Consider the following 16164-nt stretch of genomic DNA (forward strand, 5'->3'; position numbering starts at 1 on the left):
ACCAGGAGTCACTGGAAAGCTTGATACCCCGTGAGTTTGACCTCTCTTCCAGGCTCTTGCAGGGCAATAACAGCGGGGGGTAAGGGTTCAGCAGAAATTAGGTGTTGAAGATTTTGGCGCTTACGGAAGAAACCGCGGCAATTCCACTGCCACGCGACAAGGGGGTTGCCATGCCTATTCATCGTTGCCATCGTTACAGGGAAGGGGGGCATTCTGTGCGGTGTCCAGGGCTCCGAAGAAATGCCGAAGGTTATGGTTGATCGTTTCCAAAGTGGATTGCATCACCGCTTGGTTGGCTAGAAGGGTGTTATGTAGGTGCAAGTATTCATCCCTCTGACTAGCAAGGGAACGTTCAAGAATAGCAAATTTCTCATCACATGCGATCGCACATGGTGACTCATTGATAGATACCGCTATGCGCTTAGGGGGAGGAGAGTCGGAGTTATCAACTGTCTGATGAGAGGGGGAGTACCGGCTGGATCGGAGGCATCAGGCGGGTGGTTATGGGCATGAGAGGGGGGAAGCTTAGCAAGCTGGAGCTCCCGCTTAAGGGCAGCATTTTCTTGACGCAGGGTAGCGACCTCTGCGCGGAGGGCCCGAAGCTCCTTCATTACTTCTTCTAGCAAAGGGTCTGGGGAAAGGGGTGGAAAGGAGGATCGAGACGGAGCCCCACCGGGCGAGGAACGCTGGGTGCTCACCTGCTGATGGTGTTGCACATTGCTTGGCAGATTGAAGGCTTGCGTTTTCGTGTTCGCTTGGTTGTTGCCGTCAGGGGGGCGTTTCAACTGCGACTGGCGGGTTGGCATGGGGGGAATACCAGTAGACGGGGTGCCAGTCACAGCCGATGCAGTGAGTCTACCGGCGGCGGCTTGGGCATACGTAGGAGGCTGGCGTCGAGGCTGATAGCGGCGGGGGCACTCAGCTGTGCCGGTGACATGTGGGCCCTCACATACAATGCACTTGGGAGAGCAGGGGTGGTCTTCTGGGGCGTTGGGAAGTCCGCACTTGGGGCAGCGTTGGGGGGTTGTCTGCGTGTTCGGACACACATCTTGGCGATGGCCTGTCCGCCAGCATGTCGTGCAGGCCTCAGTTTTGCGGCGAAAGGGTCTGCAGCGGTAGGTGGCGGAGCGGTAGCGGATCCAAAAAGGAACCCGCGTGCCATGGAAGAGAATTTGAGCGATGTTCGAAGTGTTTAGACGCTTGACGTCTAGTATTTGGAGGTCAGGGTTATAGTTGCACACACTCTCCATTATTTGCGCCGGGGTGTCGTCCGGGGGGATATTGAAGATGAGGCCGGTGACGGTGTTCGCCGGTACGGCAATGTGTGTGCTCACAGGATACTGTTTCCCATTTAGGAGGAGGGTTTCAAGCTTCTCGTAGGATCGTGCTCGCTCCTCAGAGGGCGTACTCACAACGATGAAGTTGGAGACCGTGTGTATTCGCACTTGGTCGTCTGGGATCATTGGTAGCGCAGCCTGCCGTTGAATGGTGTCGGCTAAAACCGCTGCAGATACTGTAGCAAGGGCGAGGCCTCCGCGTGGTCGAAGAATTATTTTCACGTCGGTCGCTGGTAATGGAGTCACCGGCGTCCGACGTTTAGGAGAGCGCTGGCCATGCTTGGGACTGGAGCCCGAGGCCGACGGTTGGGAGATTGCAGCAGACGCTGGCGCTTGGTTGGCTGCCATAAACGATGATTGTTTCCGTCTTACATCGAGCCATCCTGGAGTAGCGAGCTCGTTGGGGTCGATGTCTTCACCGTCTACAGTGTATTCCATGCGGCCGTCGCTGGTAGAAAGGTTGACGGTAGGCTCGGCCAGGGCGTCGGTAGCCATGGAGCTAGCGAGGAGGCACGAGCGCTGCGGTCGGAGGAGGCTGGCGCCGGTGGTGCACGTGCCACGGGAGCACCGGCGCAGCTGCGGCGGCAGCCGGTGGGGCGGGGGTAGGCCTAGCTGCGGCTCTCGGCGTGGTCGTCACTTCGAAGAGCAGTTTTAAGGAAACGCTTACTCGGAGGACAACGTACTTGGTACCGACGTTTCGGCCGTGATGTTAGGAAGGCGGCGATGTCTGTTTTAGGGCCATCGATGCACTCTGTGAGCTGAAAAGGTCGAAGAAGCGGGAGCCCATGCGAGGCGTGTGAACGGCTCTGAGGCACCCACGTCACTTGGAAACCCGAAGAAGAAATTTCCTGCAGTACTCCCATATGTTCATAGATTGTCCCACGGCTTGAACCAAAGATTTTGTCTTGGGAGAATACTCATCGGCAAAGCAGTCTAGATTAAACATAGGTTTGAAAACTGATTGATTGATTGTGGGGTTTAATGCGCCGATGCAACGCAGGCGATGAGGCGCGCCGTAGTGGAGGGCTCCGGATTGATTTTGACCACCTGGGGATCCTTAACGTGCGCCGAAATCTCGTACACACGAGCGTTTTTGCTTTTCGCCTCCATCAGAAAAGCGGCCGCCGCGGCCGGGAATCGAACCCGCGACCTCGTGCTCAGCAGCAGAACGCCTTAGCCACTGAGCCACCGCGGCGGGTGGTTGGAAAAACTGACCATGTATCAGCTTACTTCGCTGCAAACGTTTTCGAAAGACGATAGCCTTCTACCGCCCCTGATAAACACGGTGGAGGTTTGCTCACGTCAATTCAATTTTGCCGCTTTCCACTGCCCACGTGCCATTTACTGGAACCTTTGGTTATTGTAGGACTTGGAACGCCACCCCAAGAGGGCGCCGCGAGCGGTTTTTGTACTTTTGGGTCAAATTTTTTTTTCAGGGCGCATTTTTTTACTCGTTATTGCAAAAATCAGGCGGCCTTATATTTAAATTAAAAGAATAGTGTAAATATTACCTGTGTGTTGATATTTTGCTTCAAATATGCCTAATCTTTTCTTTTTGCTGAACAATATTGGCAATTATGAACATTGCCACCAGATTTAGTAGTTTATAAATGCTTTGCTATATAAAGGCCTCGTAGAGGAATTCCTTAACTTTTGGCCGGGTGGCTGAATCGTGGGATATGCATACAGCCAGACCAAAACTTTCGCGTTTAAGTAGTCCAAGAAAGACTACTGTCTTTAAAAATTGGGGGGCGAATTCGCCTTTAAGCGTGGAACGCGATAGCGTTATCGTACTCAGCGATGAGGAATGCTAGCGTGACCGGCACAGACCTACGGCAGCGCATCCATCACACGCGGGTATCAACAGCGAGCCCTACGTTGTATCACAATCTAGCAATGACGTTCTGCAAAATTAATAATAATAATCGTCGTATAAAGGAGCAGAACACATGCGCCAAACACGATTATTCCTACCACTGATGTTCGGCCGATCCCATGATTGGGTATGTGTCCTTCACCAAGGACTACCAGCACCACCACCACCATTATCATCATCATCACCAGCAGCAGCAGCAGCACAAAGAAATCGTGATGCTCGTGCCAACAATGCGCATTTTTTACCACTTATCTCTTGTGGTTATGCGCTCGTTTTTCATTTGAATGGGTTCAATTTGCGTTCTTTTGCAGCGGGCGCATTAGCCCTCCTTACGCTTGAATCATATCCAATCCCCCACGTGGGTATGTGCCATGTCACAAAGAACAACAGCAACGCCGCACAACCGTACCACGCTTGTGCAGTTGGCATCACCACCAGGGTAAAAAAGCTCTGGGCGGCGACGCATTTTTGTTCAACTGCGAAGTTTTGGGGAAAAGTCGTCTAACTTCTGAGAAATTTATGGCCACATGGACTGCATTTCAGGTAGGTACCAAATTTTCCTTTACAGAAAGTTCCTTCACCTTGGGGAATTTCTGTTGAACAAGACCAAACATCGAGTTGTCACGATTCACTTGCTCTTGCATTAGAAGGGGATAGCCACCCGCGTTTGTGCAGTGGTACGCAGAGCGACTGCCATAGATCGGCAGTTGTAATGGGCTCGAATTCCGGGGCGCGATACGAATGCTTCTTCAACCGCGAAGTTTTGTGAGAAAGTCGCTCTTGCTCTCACCCTAGGTAAGCGTTCAAATAAGCATTGTTTGGCATGACAATAGCCCGAAGCAGATATGTTTTTTTTTTTTTGTGAGCAGCACATCTCTCTGATAGAATTTACATAATACCCATGCAGTTCGTCATACCCATTTCATACCCATGGTCATACCCATTTTGAAACGAATTTCTTATGGCGCCAGACAGGTAGAACGGTTCTTGCTTTTTTTGGAAGTGTTGTTGGGTTATTCTGCTAATGCAGTTAAATATGCTTTGTTTTTTAATAGTTCTAGCAATGTTTATTTTTACAACAATGACAAACAGACGTTAAATTTAGACGTCAAAATAACGCGTGCGTCAACATCATCATCATTATTTTCCGCTTACGGAGACTCGCGTCACTTTTCGGCTGCTTGTCACGTTTACGGCTCGGGTTGTGCGTGTTTACACCCGACGCGCGATTTGTCTCCTGGTTGTGGCACTTATTTCTGCGACGTCAGATGCTTATTAAACGTGCCTAGGCCCCTATATATTCGTTTGCGCTAGCATGAGCGTGTTCAGCATGCTTCCGAGATGCGGACACCTGAGTCGCACTTTGCGATGTCTGAAATCTCTACCCAACATTCCGGCTCGCAGCGTATCTACTTCACTTGATGGTAAGCTACACTTTTTTGTGTGTGTCCACGTCTAGCTTCGTCATTGCAGTTATCGCTGTTTATCCTGGTAATTCAACAGTCAGTTCAAGGCCGCACGCCTGATTTTCCGTATGTCACCTGTGAAATGGTTGACCGCCGGATATCCGTACCGTACGTACGTAAGGCAGGTCATGCCATCGTTATTTTTTTTAATCTTACGGAAATTCAGTTAACCTCAGACCCGTTTGCAGTTCAGTTTCGTTCACCAATGCATGTAGGTGTTACCTTGTTCGATTAGACAATCCGTTATTGGTTGCTAGCAGATAATCCATGCCATGTGTGATAATCACGCTGGTGTATTTTTCTAGCAGCCGCCATTTACATGACCAGGTTATTTCGCCGAGAGTGCTTCCCAAAACCTGTTGAGTGCAGCTTAAGAATTCCCCGTTATTCACAATAAGTTACTTCGTTTCGAGTATTTTCTCACATTTCACGTAATCTATCTACAACCAAGCGGGATTAATTCCAATCTAAATTATCTATGCCCTTTTATTGCATACACGGGAAAAGCATTAGCAGCGGAATGTACGAAAAATGGCGAAATATTTCGCCCAGCTGAAGTTTAAGAAAAATTAAGGAAAGCTCAAGACACTGATTTAAATCCGCAAAAAAAAAATATTGTTTTTTGAGCAGGCATTGCTTGACATGCTGTTTTGTGTTGTGTAAAAATTAAAAGGGCGGCAAATTTAAGCTTCAAGTGTTTTATTTGTAACTATCAAAGCATTGTCTGCCTTTGAACAAAAGCTGGGAGGGCTTTGAAAGGTGATCGTCTAGTTACAACGGAAAGTTCTTCAGTGTCATTTTAATTACGACTACGATGGCAGTAATGCTGATTGTTTGATTGCTAACTCTTCATGCATTGATGAACACGACGGCAGCGATTCGAATGGTTTCTGTCCATGACAATACCACCACAATTAGCTTTCTATCCAACCTCCTCTGTCAACAATGACCAAAATACCTCTTATCACTGGCAATAATCATAATCGTTTACATTTGGTGTAATGGCCACTCTCCTGTGTCATTGAAAATGATGGCAAAAATGGCAGTGATTATTTTTTATCCCTACTTTCCTGACAATGTTCGTTAAACAGCTGCACTCTAAAAACACACAAAATGGTGTGAGTCCGAGCGAGGCAATCTGCATGCATTGCGGTTGTATGAAATGAACACACCACTCTCGCAGCTGTGAAAGTATCAATCACTGGGGCCGTGGGTGGACACAAATGCAAGTTCGCAGCAACAGAAAGCAACAACCAACAATGCAGACTGACAGTTTGGAACTGCAGTTCGTGCAAGCTCGTCAAGCAGCAACGAGCATGGCTTTACTTGTCGTCTTCCGACGACCGTCACAGCTTAACGTGACCTGACGAAGAGTGATGCTCAAGGGAAAGTGACATACTTGGAGAGCTCCATCGAGTGACCATAGAGCAGCTAAGCAAAGGACAGCGCTGGCACAGTATCCTGTCATTGTGAAGTGCTGGCTGACAGAATGGGCACATTTTTTTAATACTGTACAAGTTCACACAGGACTCGGGTGTCATTGTACTAATGGCGCTCTTGGGTAATCAGTCTTGGACTCACCCCGGATAATCCTTAGGTAGTCCGATGACTCCACTCGCCTTAGACATGCACGTGGAAAATGAATCCAGATAGCTTCTCAAACTGTCAGCCGTAAGTCTGGGACTGATGATCGAAGGAACCCACAGTGTCACATGCTAGCATCAGTGTCCTTGGCGACGTGTCACTATGACGTTGGGCATGCTTAGCCCTTTCAGTCACGAATTATTATATTCACTGCAGAAAAATTCCATACTTGGAGGTTTAGCAGTGTCTAGAGGTAAGAAAAAAAGTTCAGTCTCTCTAGAATACTTATTACGCAAATGGCGTCGCGTCTTCATACGGAGACACCATTACTCAATCCTGCTTTTCCCTATCAAAAATAATAAATATCCTGAGGCAGTTTACAAACAAGGAGGTGAAATAATAATTTATACACATGAAAGAGGTGTTTTTAGCCTTTATAAATGATTTACGCCGCAGTAAAAGAGAACTTAGGACGGCAACACGCCGGAGCTCCCACAAAGCTTGGTGGCGTACATTTTGAAACGTTGTTTATGAGTGCGGTTCTGCCATTCCACATCACATGGTGCTACTTTTCACTTCCGTAGGGGTTTCGAACATCAGCCGCACCGCTCTGCAGCATGAACTCTTTTCGTTTTTACGAGGAAAACGACGAAGAAAGTCGCGTCTCTATATGGAGACACGGTGACTGAAAGGGTTAGCCCAGCGGTGGCTTGGTGGCTGCGCAGGAGGGGACGACAGTACGGGAAAGAGGCCATAAATCACCTGTAATCAAGGCACTGTGTTGGAAACAGTTTGTCAGACGCATTGGGAGGACATTTGAAATGTGGTGTCGCTGATCTAACTGTCTGGTCGCACTGGCATCCTTTTCCAAAGGTAGCCCAATAGTCATCAAAAAGTGTCCCGCTAACATGCAGAAGCTCTTTCTCCGACGTCGAGAATGGATATCCTGCCCCAGAGGCTCCTTAAAAGGAAAGCAAGGGGCCTTACATGAGTACCGTATTTGTTCGACTATAAGACGGTCACTAATATAAGGCGAGGGTGCAGTTTGGAGAGTACGAAGAAACTGCCGTGAAGTATACTGAGCTTCGAATATAAGGCGGGGTATGACTTTGAGAATACAAATATTGGAAAAAAAAAACCTCGCCTTATATTTGAATAAATACGGTAGTTGCAGTGCTCAGGGTCGACACGAACAACTCCACAAGCAGACTTGTTTCGATGCAAAAAAAGGCCAAAATTCTGAAGGCGGGGGCCACCACCGCCTACAGATTTTCACAGTGCAGTTTATGATGCTAGGAATTGTGGAACAAGATTAGAAAAACGTGTTTGACATTTTTCTGACAAGAGCAGCCGGGTAGGCACGTGTAGATGTGAAATGAATTCACCTGTAATTTTGCTGAATATACCTTTCCAAAGGAGTGCTGACACTGCAGTTTCGTTTCTAAAAACTAATGTTGTCCGCGGCAAAAGTGAGAAATTATTAGCAGCAGTGACAAGGTGACCAATCGCGTCGTTGGGTTAACTGCAAATACATTGTACAGTCTTTGTCAAAATTTTTTAGGCCAAGCCGGGGATGCACAGGCCATGCAAAAAATGCCATGTACAAGCTTACGTCCCTGGTGAGGCTGAAACGTTCTATGCCAGAAGGCTAGAGAAAACATCTTTCTTTCTTACTGTCATAAAACATTTTGGACACATTTAAACGTAAAGCTTATTCTTTGAACTCTGTGTGTTCGAAAAGGCTTAGGATTGGCCTAGAAAATTTTGACAAAGGGTGTAAGTCTCCCCCTAGATGGCAGCAGCTCACAACGTCACCGTGTGGGCCGTGCTTAGTCGTTTCAAGTTTTGACGCGATTTTTAGCCTTACTAAAAATCTCGGGAAAAACGAGTCAGAGAAATGCCAGCCCTAGATTAAAAGCAGCAAACGCACCGTAAAACGGTAAAACACCGTAAATAGTAAAACAGTAAAACACACCATAAAACAGTAAAAGCACTGTTTGGAACTCGAATCAAAACTGGGAAAGCTACAAAAGGCACGGTCTTTCAGTTGAAGCATCGATAACCCACGTGTTCAATTTCTTCTCTCGTCCAGCTACCATTGGGCTCTCGGAGGAACAGATCCAAATGCAGCGAACTGCTCGCGAGTTTGCCGAGAAGGAGATGCTTCCAAACATGATGGAGTGGGACGAAAAGGTGACATTCCAGCGTTTGGCCTTCACTGCGTGTCTGTAGGCCTGTTTTATATAAATTACGATACAGGTATAATTCATGATTTTTTTTTCTGCCTACGTACACATAAAACGTTGCTAGTAAGTGCCCGTTGAGGTGTGCTTGATCGATGTCACCTGTGGAATGACTCCACTTGTAATGAAAACGAAGCTTGTACCTTGGACAATCCAGAAATGATTGAGCAGCTGTAGCTTGTTTGAGTGCGCTACCTTGTTTGTAGTGACACTGGATCCCAACCATGAGGCAGAGATAACTAGAAGGATAAGAATGCAGTGGAGTGCATTGGGCAGGCGTTCTCAGATAATGAATGGCAGCCTACCATTGTCCCTGAAGAAGGAAGTGTATGACAGTGGCATCTTACCGGTACTCATCAATGGGGCAGAAACTTGGAGGCTCACTAAGAAGGTTCAACTTCAATTGAAGATGACTCAGCGAGCAATCGAACGGAAGATGATAGCTGTAACATTGAGGGACAAGAAGAGAGCGGAGTTGTCAGGGAACAAATGCGTGTTAAGGACATATATTAGTAAAAATTAAGAAGAAATGGGCGTGGGCAGGGCATGTAATGCGAAGGCAAGATAACCGTTGGTTATTAAGGGTAACAGAGTGGATCCCTAAAGAAGGCAAGCATGGCAGGGGGCAGGAGATGAGATCAAGAAGTTTGCGGGGATACATTGGTCGCAGTTCGCACAGGACCGGGATAATTTTAGGTTAATGGGAGAGGTCTTTGCCCTGCAGTGGGCGTAGATAGGTTGATGCTGATGATGCTGACCTTGTTTGAGCGTGAGCGCTAGGTGGCCCGGCTTTTTAAAATTGCTGTTGTCATTCTGTTGGAGTGTGAAGCCTATCAGTGAAGGTCGCAGGGCAAACGAATGCTACGCGGGCAAGAAAGAGCATTCCAAGGCAATGTCAGGCGTGCTAGGCACAGTAGCATCTGTGCCACTGTGTCTAGCTTGCTCATTGACTCTGAAGTGCTGGTGAAACTAATTAAAATTTGAAAGAAAAGATCATAATTAATAAAGCACCAAGTCCTTCTCCTGCTCGAGCACTACCGATCGCATTCACTGTAGGAGAATGTCTCATTTTTTTTCTTTGTAATTTGTGTCATTTCATTGTTCCAATAACGCATTCGTTACATTACCTAGCAAAGGCTTCCTTTTGAGATGTTTTTTGCAAGGTGGGTGTGTATGTGTGGAAACCTTAAAGCGAGACACCGACCACCGCGTGCTGTCTTTTTTGCTCTGTGTTTCCGCAGGAACACTTCCCCGTGGATGCCATGCGGAAAGCAGCTGGGCTTGGCTTTGGGGCCATATACATATCGGACGAGTACGGCGGATCCGGATTGAGTCGGCTTGACGCGTCTGTGATATTCGAAGCTCTTGCAAAGGGCTGCGTCAGCACCACGGCGTACATCAGCATACACAAGTACGTTTGTTAGACCTGCGCTTTGCTTTCCTCTGTTGCAATTAAGTTTCAAGATTCGTATCACCCAATGTCTCTGACTGGGGTACCTTTTCTGCAAGCTGTTTTTTTTTCTGAAAGATTGTCATCAAGAGCAGACATCACAATGCATATTTGGAACTCATCCTAAGGATTGTATCAGGGAGTGCTGTTTTAAGTGCAGAGCACTTTAGGGGCTCGCCTTGTCATTGTAGCTTGCTCGCTGGACCCAAGTAGAACCCCCCCGGCGTACCGGCGTCCCACAGAGGCTTCGAAAAGCAAGCAGTTTGTATAGTCATAACCGTTCGAAACTCGTCAACCGCTGGCGCTTGTCATACATCTCCCCGTTGTTTAGCCCAAAGAAAACTGCCGGTACATTTGAGGAAAAATATACGTAATTAACCGGCAGCGCTTGCGCTCATTTAGCTAGGAACGCTCGTTGGGTTAGCTTTTACAATAGTAAGCGGAAAAAAGTGGCAGTGCAACGCCGACACATGTGGGAGGAAAAGAGAGCACAAAAAGAACAGAACTCCCGCTGGTGCAGTTTCAGGCAGGGGGCGGGCGAGCACTGTGAAGGTGGGAAATTTGAATTGTATTGGACAATCCTGCGTTCCATTCATCAAGAGAGGAATGAGACAGGGTGGCGAAGAGCGTGATGGGTGTTAGCAGTGAGCGGATGATGGCGCTAGAGCCCATTATGACAAATCACTGCTCTGCACTTCCGACAGCTTTCACATTGAGTGGAGCAGCTTTAATGCTTCACAACTAGGGACCTTTCTGCAAAACCTGACGGAATGTATGGGTAGTTGGGGTGAGGATGTGAGGCCCTGTCAAGAATGAAGCAGTGGTTACAAATAATTTTGTCCATTTTTGCGAGCTAGTGTCCTAATTACTATTATAAACTTCGTGCACGTTCAATTTCTCGAATCGCTGCCTCCAAATGTCGTGTAATGAGCACAAAAAATTGACTTCAACATCCCCTTGTGGTCAAGAATTTTTTGGTCAATATGGTCCCTTCTTTGGTTGATGGAGAATATGTGAACACAGATGAAATATGTGCACAGATGTATTGTCGTCACGAAAAAGAAAAAAAGACACTTTTCAGCAGTTTGCAACATTTTTTTCTTTGTTTTGTAAGCTCTCTTTACCAAGTTTCATAAACAAGCTCAAAAACTTAAAGCCGTTCCACTCAACGTAAAAGCTGCCGGAAGTGCAGAGCAGTGATCCGCTCACTGCTACCACCCAATGCAATTCAAATTTCCCACCTCTGCAGTGCTCGCGCGATTTCTGCCTGAAACTGCGCCAGCGGGAGTTCTGTTCTTTTTCTGCCTGCATTTCCTCCTGCACGTGCTGGCATTGCACTTTTTTTGCTTACTATCGTAAAAACAAATCCAATGAGCGTTCTTAACTAAATGAACGTGGGTGCTGCCGGTTAATTACGCATATTTTGCCTCAAATGTGCCTACAGTTTTCTTTGTGCTAAACAAAGGGGAGATGTATGACAAGTGCCAGCGGTTCACGAGTTTCAAACGCTTATGATTATATAAACCGCTTGGCTTTCAAAGCCTCTAGGTTACGCCACGATGACCGAATGCCGTGTGGCTCTACTTGGGTCCAGTGAGCGAGCTACGACGACAAGGCGAGCCCCTAAAGTGCTCTGCACTTAAAGGAATGACCTAGCAAGGCCACATTAGCCAGCAACCCACTGCAGCGTCTAAGGCCCAGTGCAGCTGAGGTACAAATTCGCAAGTTCCATTCCTAGCTGCTGCTGTTCTCCCGGTGGAGGCGAAAAACAACCACTGAAGTGTAGCAGAGTTCGGCACACGATTGTCACGTGAACGGATGGTGGGGTGGTCTTTACCAGCTCGGAGCAATGGACACAGGGAAGCCGTTGACGTGTTTGACGTAACACACATTTAATGCACACACAAAAAAAAAACCCTCAGGCAAAGCACTCAATATTTAAACTACACTCAAACGATAAACACTCACACCTCTAACAATCCCCACCAACAATTGAACTCTCAACCCAAAAGGCTCTACAATAAAGTTCTACACAATTCGTCCGAATCAACTCATTCTATCACCTTCTAGGTGATCTCGCTAAAGCACAACTTCCTAGTTGTGTCCTATGCTTGCGTCCCTATTGGACTGGCCTACCCCGGTCGTCGGCGCTGACGTATCGCACCCTTGCGTGGCCGGGACTTGGTGGTAGCCGTCGTCTCGCTTCGTCGGTGCCGGCGTTCGATGCGCACGGTCACTCGTTGGACGGCGTGGGCTCCGCGCGTCCCGACTTCTTTCCTCTGTGGCTACCCCCTGGTAACCACTCTCGCTGGAGGTCCTTGATGCCGGCATTCGACGCGCGCGGTCATCCCTTCGGCGGCGTGCTTCCTCGGTGGCTACCCCCTGGTAGCCGCTGCCGCTGGAGGTTCCAGGTAGGCTCGGCACGAATGTCGCTTTTCGGGGCCGTCGAGACGAACGTCGACGGAGCGTGGACGCTGGCCGCTGGTGCCCAACCGATGCCGCTGGGGCCACGAAGACACAGGTTCGTGGTGCACCTAGGATGACGGTGCCGATGCGAAGTCGGCCCGCTCCCGCCCAGGCTCGGATGGCGTGGTCGATGGCCTGGCCACGTCCCCCTGGCTCGTTCGTTGAAGCGCACGTGCTCCGGCCGCCTCCTGGTTGTCTGCCTCCCGTTGTCTTGCCTCCCCGTCCTTATATGGCCATCTCGCCACTTGTCCCATGCGTGGCCTTCCCTGATTGCCCGACCAGTGTGCTGCCACCTTCGCCCATGATTCCTCGGTGCGTCGGCGCTGGCGCTTGCTGATTGGCGCGCTCATGGCGCGCCCTTCGAAATTCTCGTTCCTTTGTTCTTTTCTCCTATTTTTCCGGGGTCTTGGTGCGTCCCCCTCTCAGGGGTGCCCTGACACATGACAACGATAAAGATCCCCAATCAGTCTAAAGTTCTCCATGCCCTTCCACTTCGGTGTTCCTCAGATCCCAGCTTCAGTCCATATTCGACTTCGACTTGCCGAATTCGACTTGCCCGACACGCTCAATTCCTAGATTACAATTTCACATTGATGCGTGCGACCTAAGGCCCATTCACACTGCGACGAAAGCGACGGAAATTCTGTCGCTTTGTCGCGCGACGACAAGAATTGGTCCCGACCATTCGCCAAAAACGATCGTCACGCGACGGAATTCCCGTTGCTTTCGCTCGCTCTCATTGCTAGTGTGAACAGGCCTTTACCATACAATCTTGTGGCTCTAAGAGTAGCGTGCTTGGCAGCCTATTGAGTACATTTTCTCTCTCTCTGTTTTTTCCAGCATGGCGTTGTGGATGATCGATGCATTCGGGAACCACGAACAGAAAATGAAGTGGCTTCCCGAATTATGTACAATGGAAAAGTTTGCATCTTACTGCCTGACTGAACCAGGTAATTTTTCTGTGCTAGCGTCATTTCGCGAAAACGCAGTTGTGGCAGCGTTGCTGTCTGTGTGAAGCCTCGGCAAAAGATGGCAGAGTGGGAGGAAGTTTGATGGCGTGGAGGGAGGTGTGCTGAGGGTGAGGTTAATTCAGTTGGTCCACACAGATCAGTCACACAACTGGAGTCTAACCGCTAGCACTAGCCCCACTGCTATTGATCAGAATGACCAGCCGTCGATTTTTCCTTCATAGAGGCTCTAGCGAAAGGCTGGCGGTCACAGCCCAGTGAATCTTTCTGTGGTGTTTAGTTTGTGCATGTCACAGCAAACAGTTTTCCTCCTGAACTCTTTTATTATATTGTAAAAACTGCTTCGGCAATGGCTGCAGAAAGAAGCTAGCCTGCCCAAATTTTAATTTTCGCCTTTCTAGTTTACAAAGTTGGTTGTGTCCTTGTACTTTCACAAAGGCAATGTCGTAACTGAGCAAGCTAAAGCCAGATATTAACAGCCAGTTGATTAGTGCATGTATGTATGTATGTATGTATGATTGGTGTATGACAGCTGCATCTTACCGGTACTCACCTACGGGGCGGAAACTTAGAGGCTCACTAAGAGGGTTCAACTTAAATTGAGAACGACTCAGCGGGCAATGGAGCAGAAGATGATAGGTGTAACATTAAGGGACAAGAAGAGAGCGGAGTGGGTCAGGGAACAAACGCGTATTAAGGACATATTAGTAGAAATTAAGAAGAAGAAATGGACGTGGGCAGGGCATGTAATGCGAAGGCAAGATAATCGTCGGCCATGAAGGGTAACAGAGTGGATCCCTAGAGAAGGCAAGCGTTGCAGGGGGCGGCAGAAAGTTAGATGGGCAGATGAGATCAAGAAGTTTGCAGGGATAAATTGGTCGCAGTTAGCACAGGACCGGGGTAATTGGAGATTAATGGGAGAGGCATGTGCCCTGCAGTGGGCGTAAATAGGCTGGTGGTGGTGATGATGATGATGATAGGTGCAATCAATGGGCAAGCTCCCTACCACTCGATCCGCTGTACGGCTGTGACACCTGTTGTGCCCGCAACGAGGTAGCCACGTTTATTGTGAGCTTGCAGAGACCATTCTTTGTGAGGTGACTAAGCGGTGGTTCACTTCACGAGCCTCACTTTACATTGAGGCCTTCTTGTGTCAAGCAAATGAGGGCTAGTGGGCAACTGATATTTTTCATAACAGCAATTTGAATAGCTCTAAACGACATAGCCAACTCCTGCGCTAACGAACGTAAGCTGCGGATATCGCCTCCGCGAATTGCTGCGTCAATTTTGGCGATGACTTCGTCTGTAGTAGCTGCTCCTCCTGTAATTCGCCCATCCATTGCGTGGAGCCTAGGTGTTGTGAGATTATTCAGTGTTGGCACCCCATTTGACATCAAGAACATACATGGGCTAGTCCAATAAGGTGTACCGTATTTTCGCGCGTATAACCCGCACCGAAAAATGTGAAAATTTCAGTGGAAAAGTAGGGGTGCGGATAATACGCGGAGTTCTCCCTTTAGTGCAGCTTCACGGCAACGCGCGTTTTGCCGTGAAGCTGCACTGCGCGTTGTGCCGCGAAGATGACCTTGTGTACAACAGTGAGGACGGCGGCTCAAGTGGTAGCTCTAGCGAGAGCAGTGACACTCGGTGAATTGTGACTTTCGCCTTGCAGTCTGTGTGTTCTATTTGCTAAATACATGTATACGCCTTTTCTGCCTACGTAGTGTGTGATGTGTTGCTTGAGCAGTAGCTTTGGTGCAGCCTTTCCTGTACCAAATGTGCGGGCAATACACGAGGATTTTTTTTTTTTTTTTTTTGTTTCCGGCGGGCTGAAAGTGGGGGTGTGGATTATATGCAGGGGCGGGTTATACGCGCGAAAATACGGTATGTCCTCTGGAGTTCTTCCGCATGTGTCGGTAGTCTCACTTTTCATCGAATGCAGTGGCTAGGGAGAACGGACCACTCTGCGTTATTTTTTTTTTCTTCATGAAATATGGTAGCGGGCTATCCTGTGCAGTGAATGAAATTCTAATCCTTCCTGGCAAGAGGAACAACCGTGCGTCATCTACTCCGTGTGTCATCTACTCCTGCGTCATCTACCCCCTTCACTAAGTCGTGATAGTAGTTCATGTTGGTTACATCTTCTTTTGCATTTCTTCCTCACAAGCAATGAACTAGCTCGCGAACAAACTGGTACACCGTAAAGTTATAGTTTTTTTTTTTTTTTTAAGTTACTCTGCACTGAGCACTCTTTTATGTGTTACGAAGCTGCACACAAACTTTTTTAACCCAAATCTGCCTTGTCTTGCTGTCGTTATGACGTGCGATGTCAGTCAAGCGCCGCTCTGTGTTGGGTCTGTTTCTCAGGGTCTTGACCTCTCTTGATACATGCTTTTCATCCTTAAAGAAGCCATGCAGACAAAGTACAAGTTTGCTTTATTCGAAAGATTTCCTGTTTTATAGTGCCCCCAGCACTTCTCCGGAAGCAAACAATGCTTTATTCACTGCGAAATTAATAGATTTAAGTTGAAATTTTGATTCTCCCACCAAATCGTGTGTTTTAACGACGTCTGCAACGACATCATACGAGTGGGTATTCAAGCTAAACTTGGTGTGAAGTGGAGGCTTGTTTACAGTTAGTCAACCTAGACGGCACCAGCATACCGCAGCGGGCCGTTTTCTGCCTTTGATTTGTTCTTGACCGTATTTGCACCTGGCTTGTTTTTGTTCAGGGCAGGAAATAATCCTTTCGGGGAAGCATGGTGCTCGCTCGG

At 48.2% G+C, this 16164-nt stretch overlaps 1 protein-coding gene across 2 annotated transcripts in view; it reads left to right on the top strand.

Annotated features, from left to right (window-relative positions):
- Positions 1-3637: 3637 nt before the first annotated feature.
- LOC144143513 (isobutyryl-CoA dehydrogenase, mitochondrial-like) overlaps positions 3638-16164 on the top strand; it is a 53625-nt gene continuing 41098 nt past the window's right edge. Inside the window, exons 1-4 of one of the 2 annotated variants that reach the window (XM_077675292.1) lie at positions 3638-3756; positions 8356-8456; positions 9748-9917; positions 13263-13372. In XM_077675292.1, the coding sequence (XP_077531418.1) occupies positions 3741-3756; positions 8356-8456; positions 9748-9917; positions 13263-13372 (397 nt within the window). In that variant the 5' untranslated portion in view covers positions 3638-3740. Of the gene's footprint in view, positions 3757-4356; positions 4638-8355; positions 8457-9747; positions 9918-13262; positions 13373-16164 lie in introns of those variants that run through there. The other variant, XM_077675291.1, reaches the window with a different exon arrangement.

Source organism: Haemaphysalis longicornis, unplaced genomic scaffold (assembly GCF_048455015.1).
Source record: "Haemaphysalis longicornis isolate Haplotype H1 unplaced genomic scaffold, Haemaphysalis longicornis Haplotype H1 scaffold_6, whole genome shotgun sequence".
Classification (NCBI taxonomy): domain Eukaryota; kingdom Metazoa; phylum Arthropoda; class Arachnida; order Ixodida; family Ixodidae; genus Haemaphysalis; species Haemaphysalis longicornis.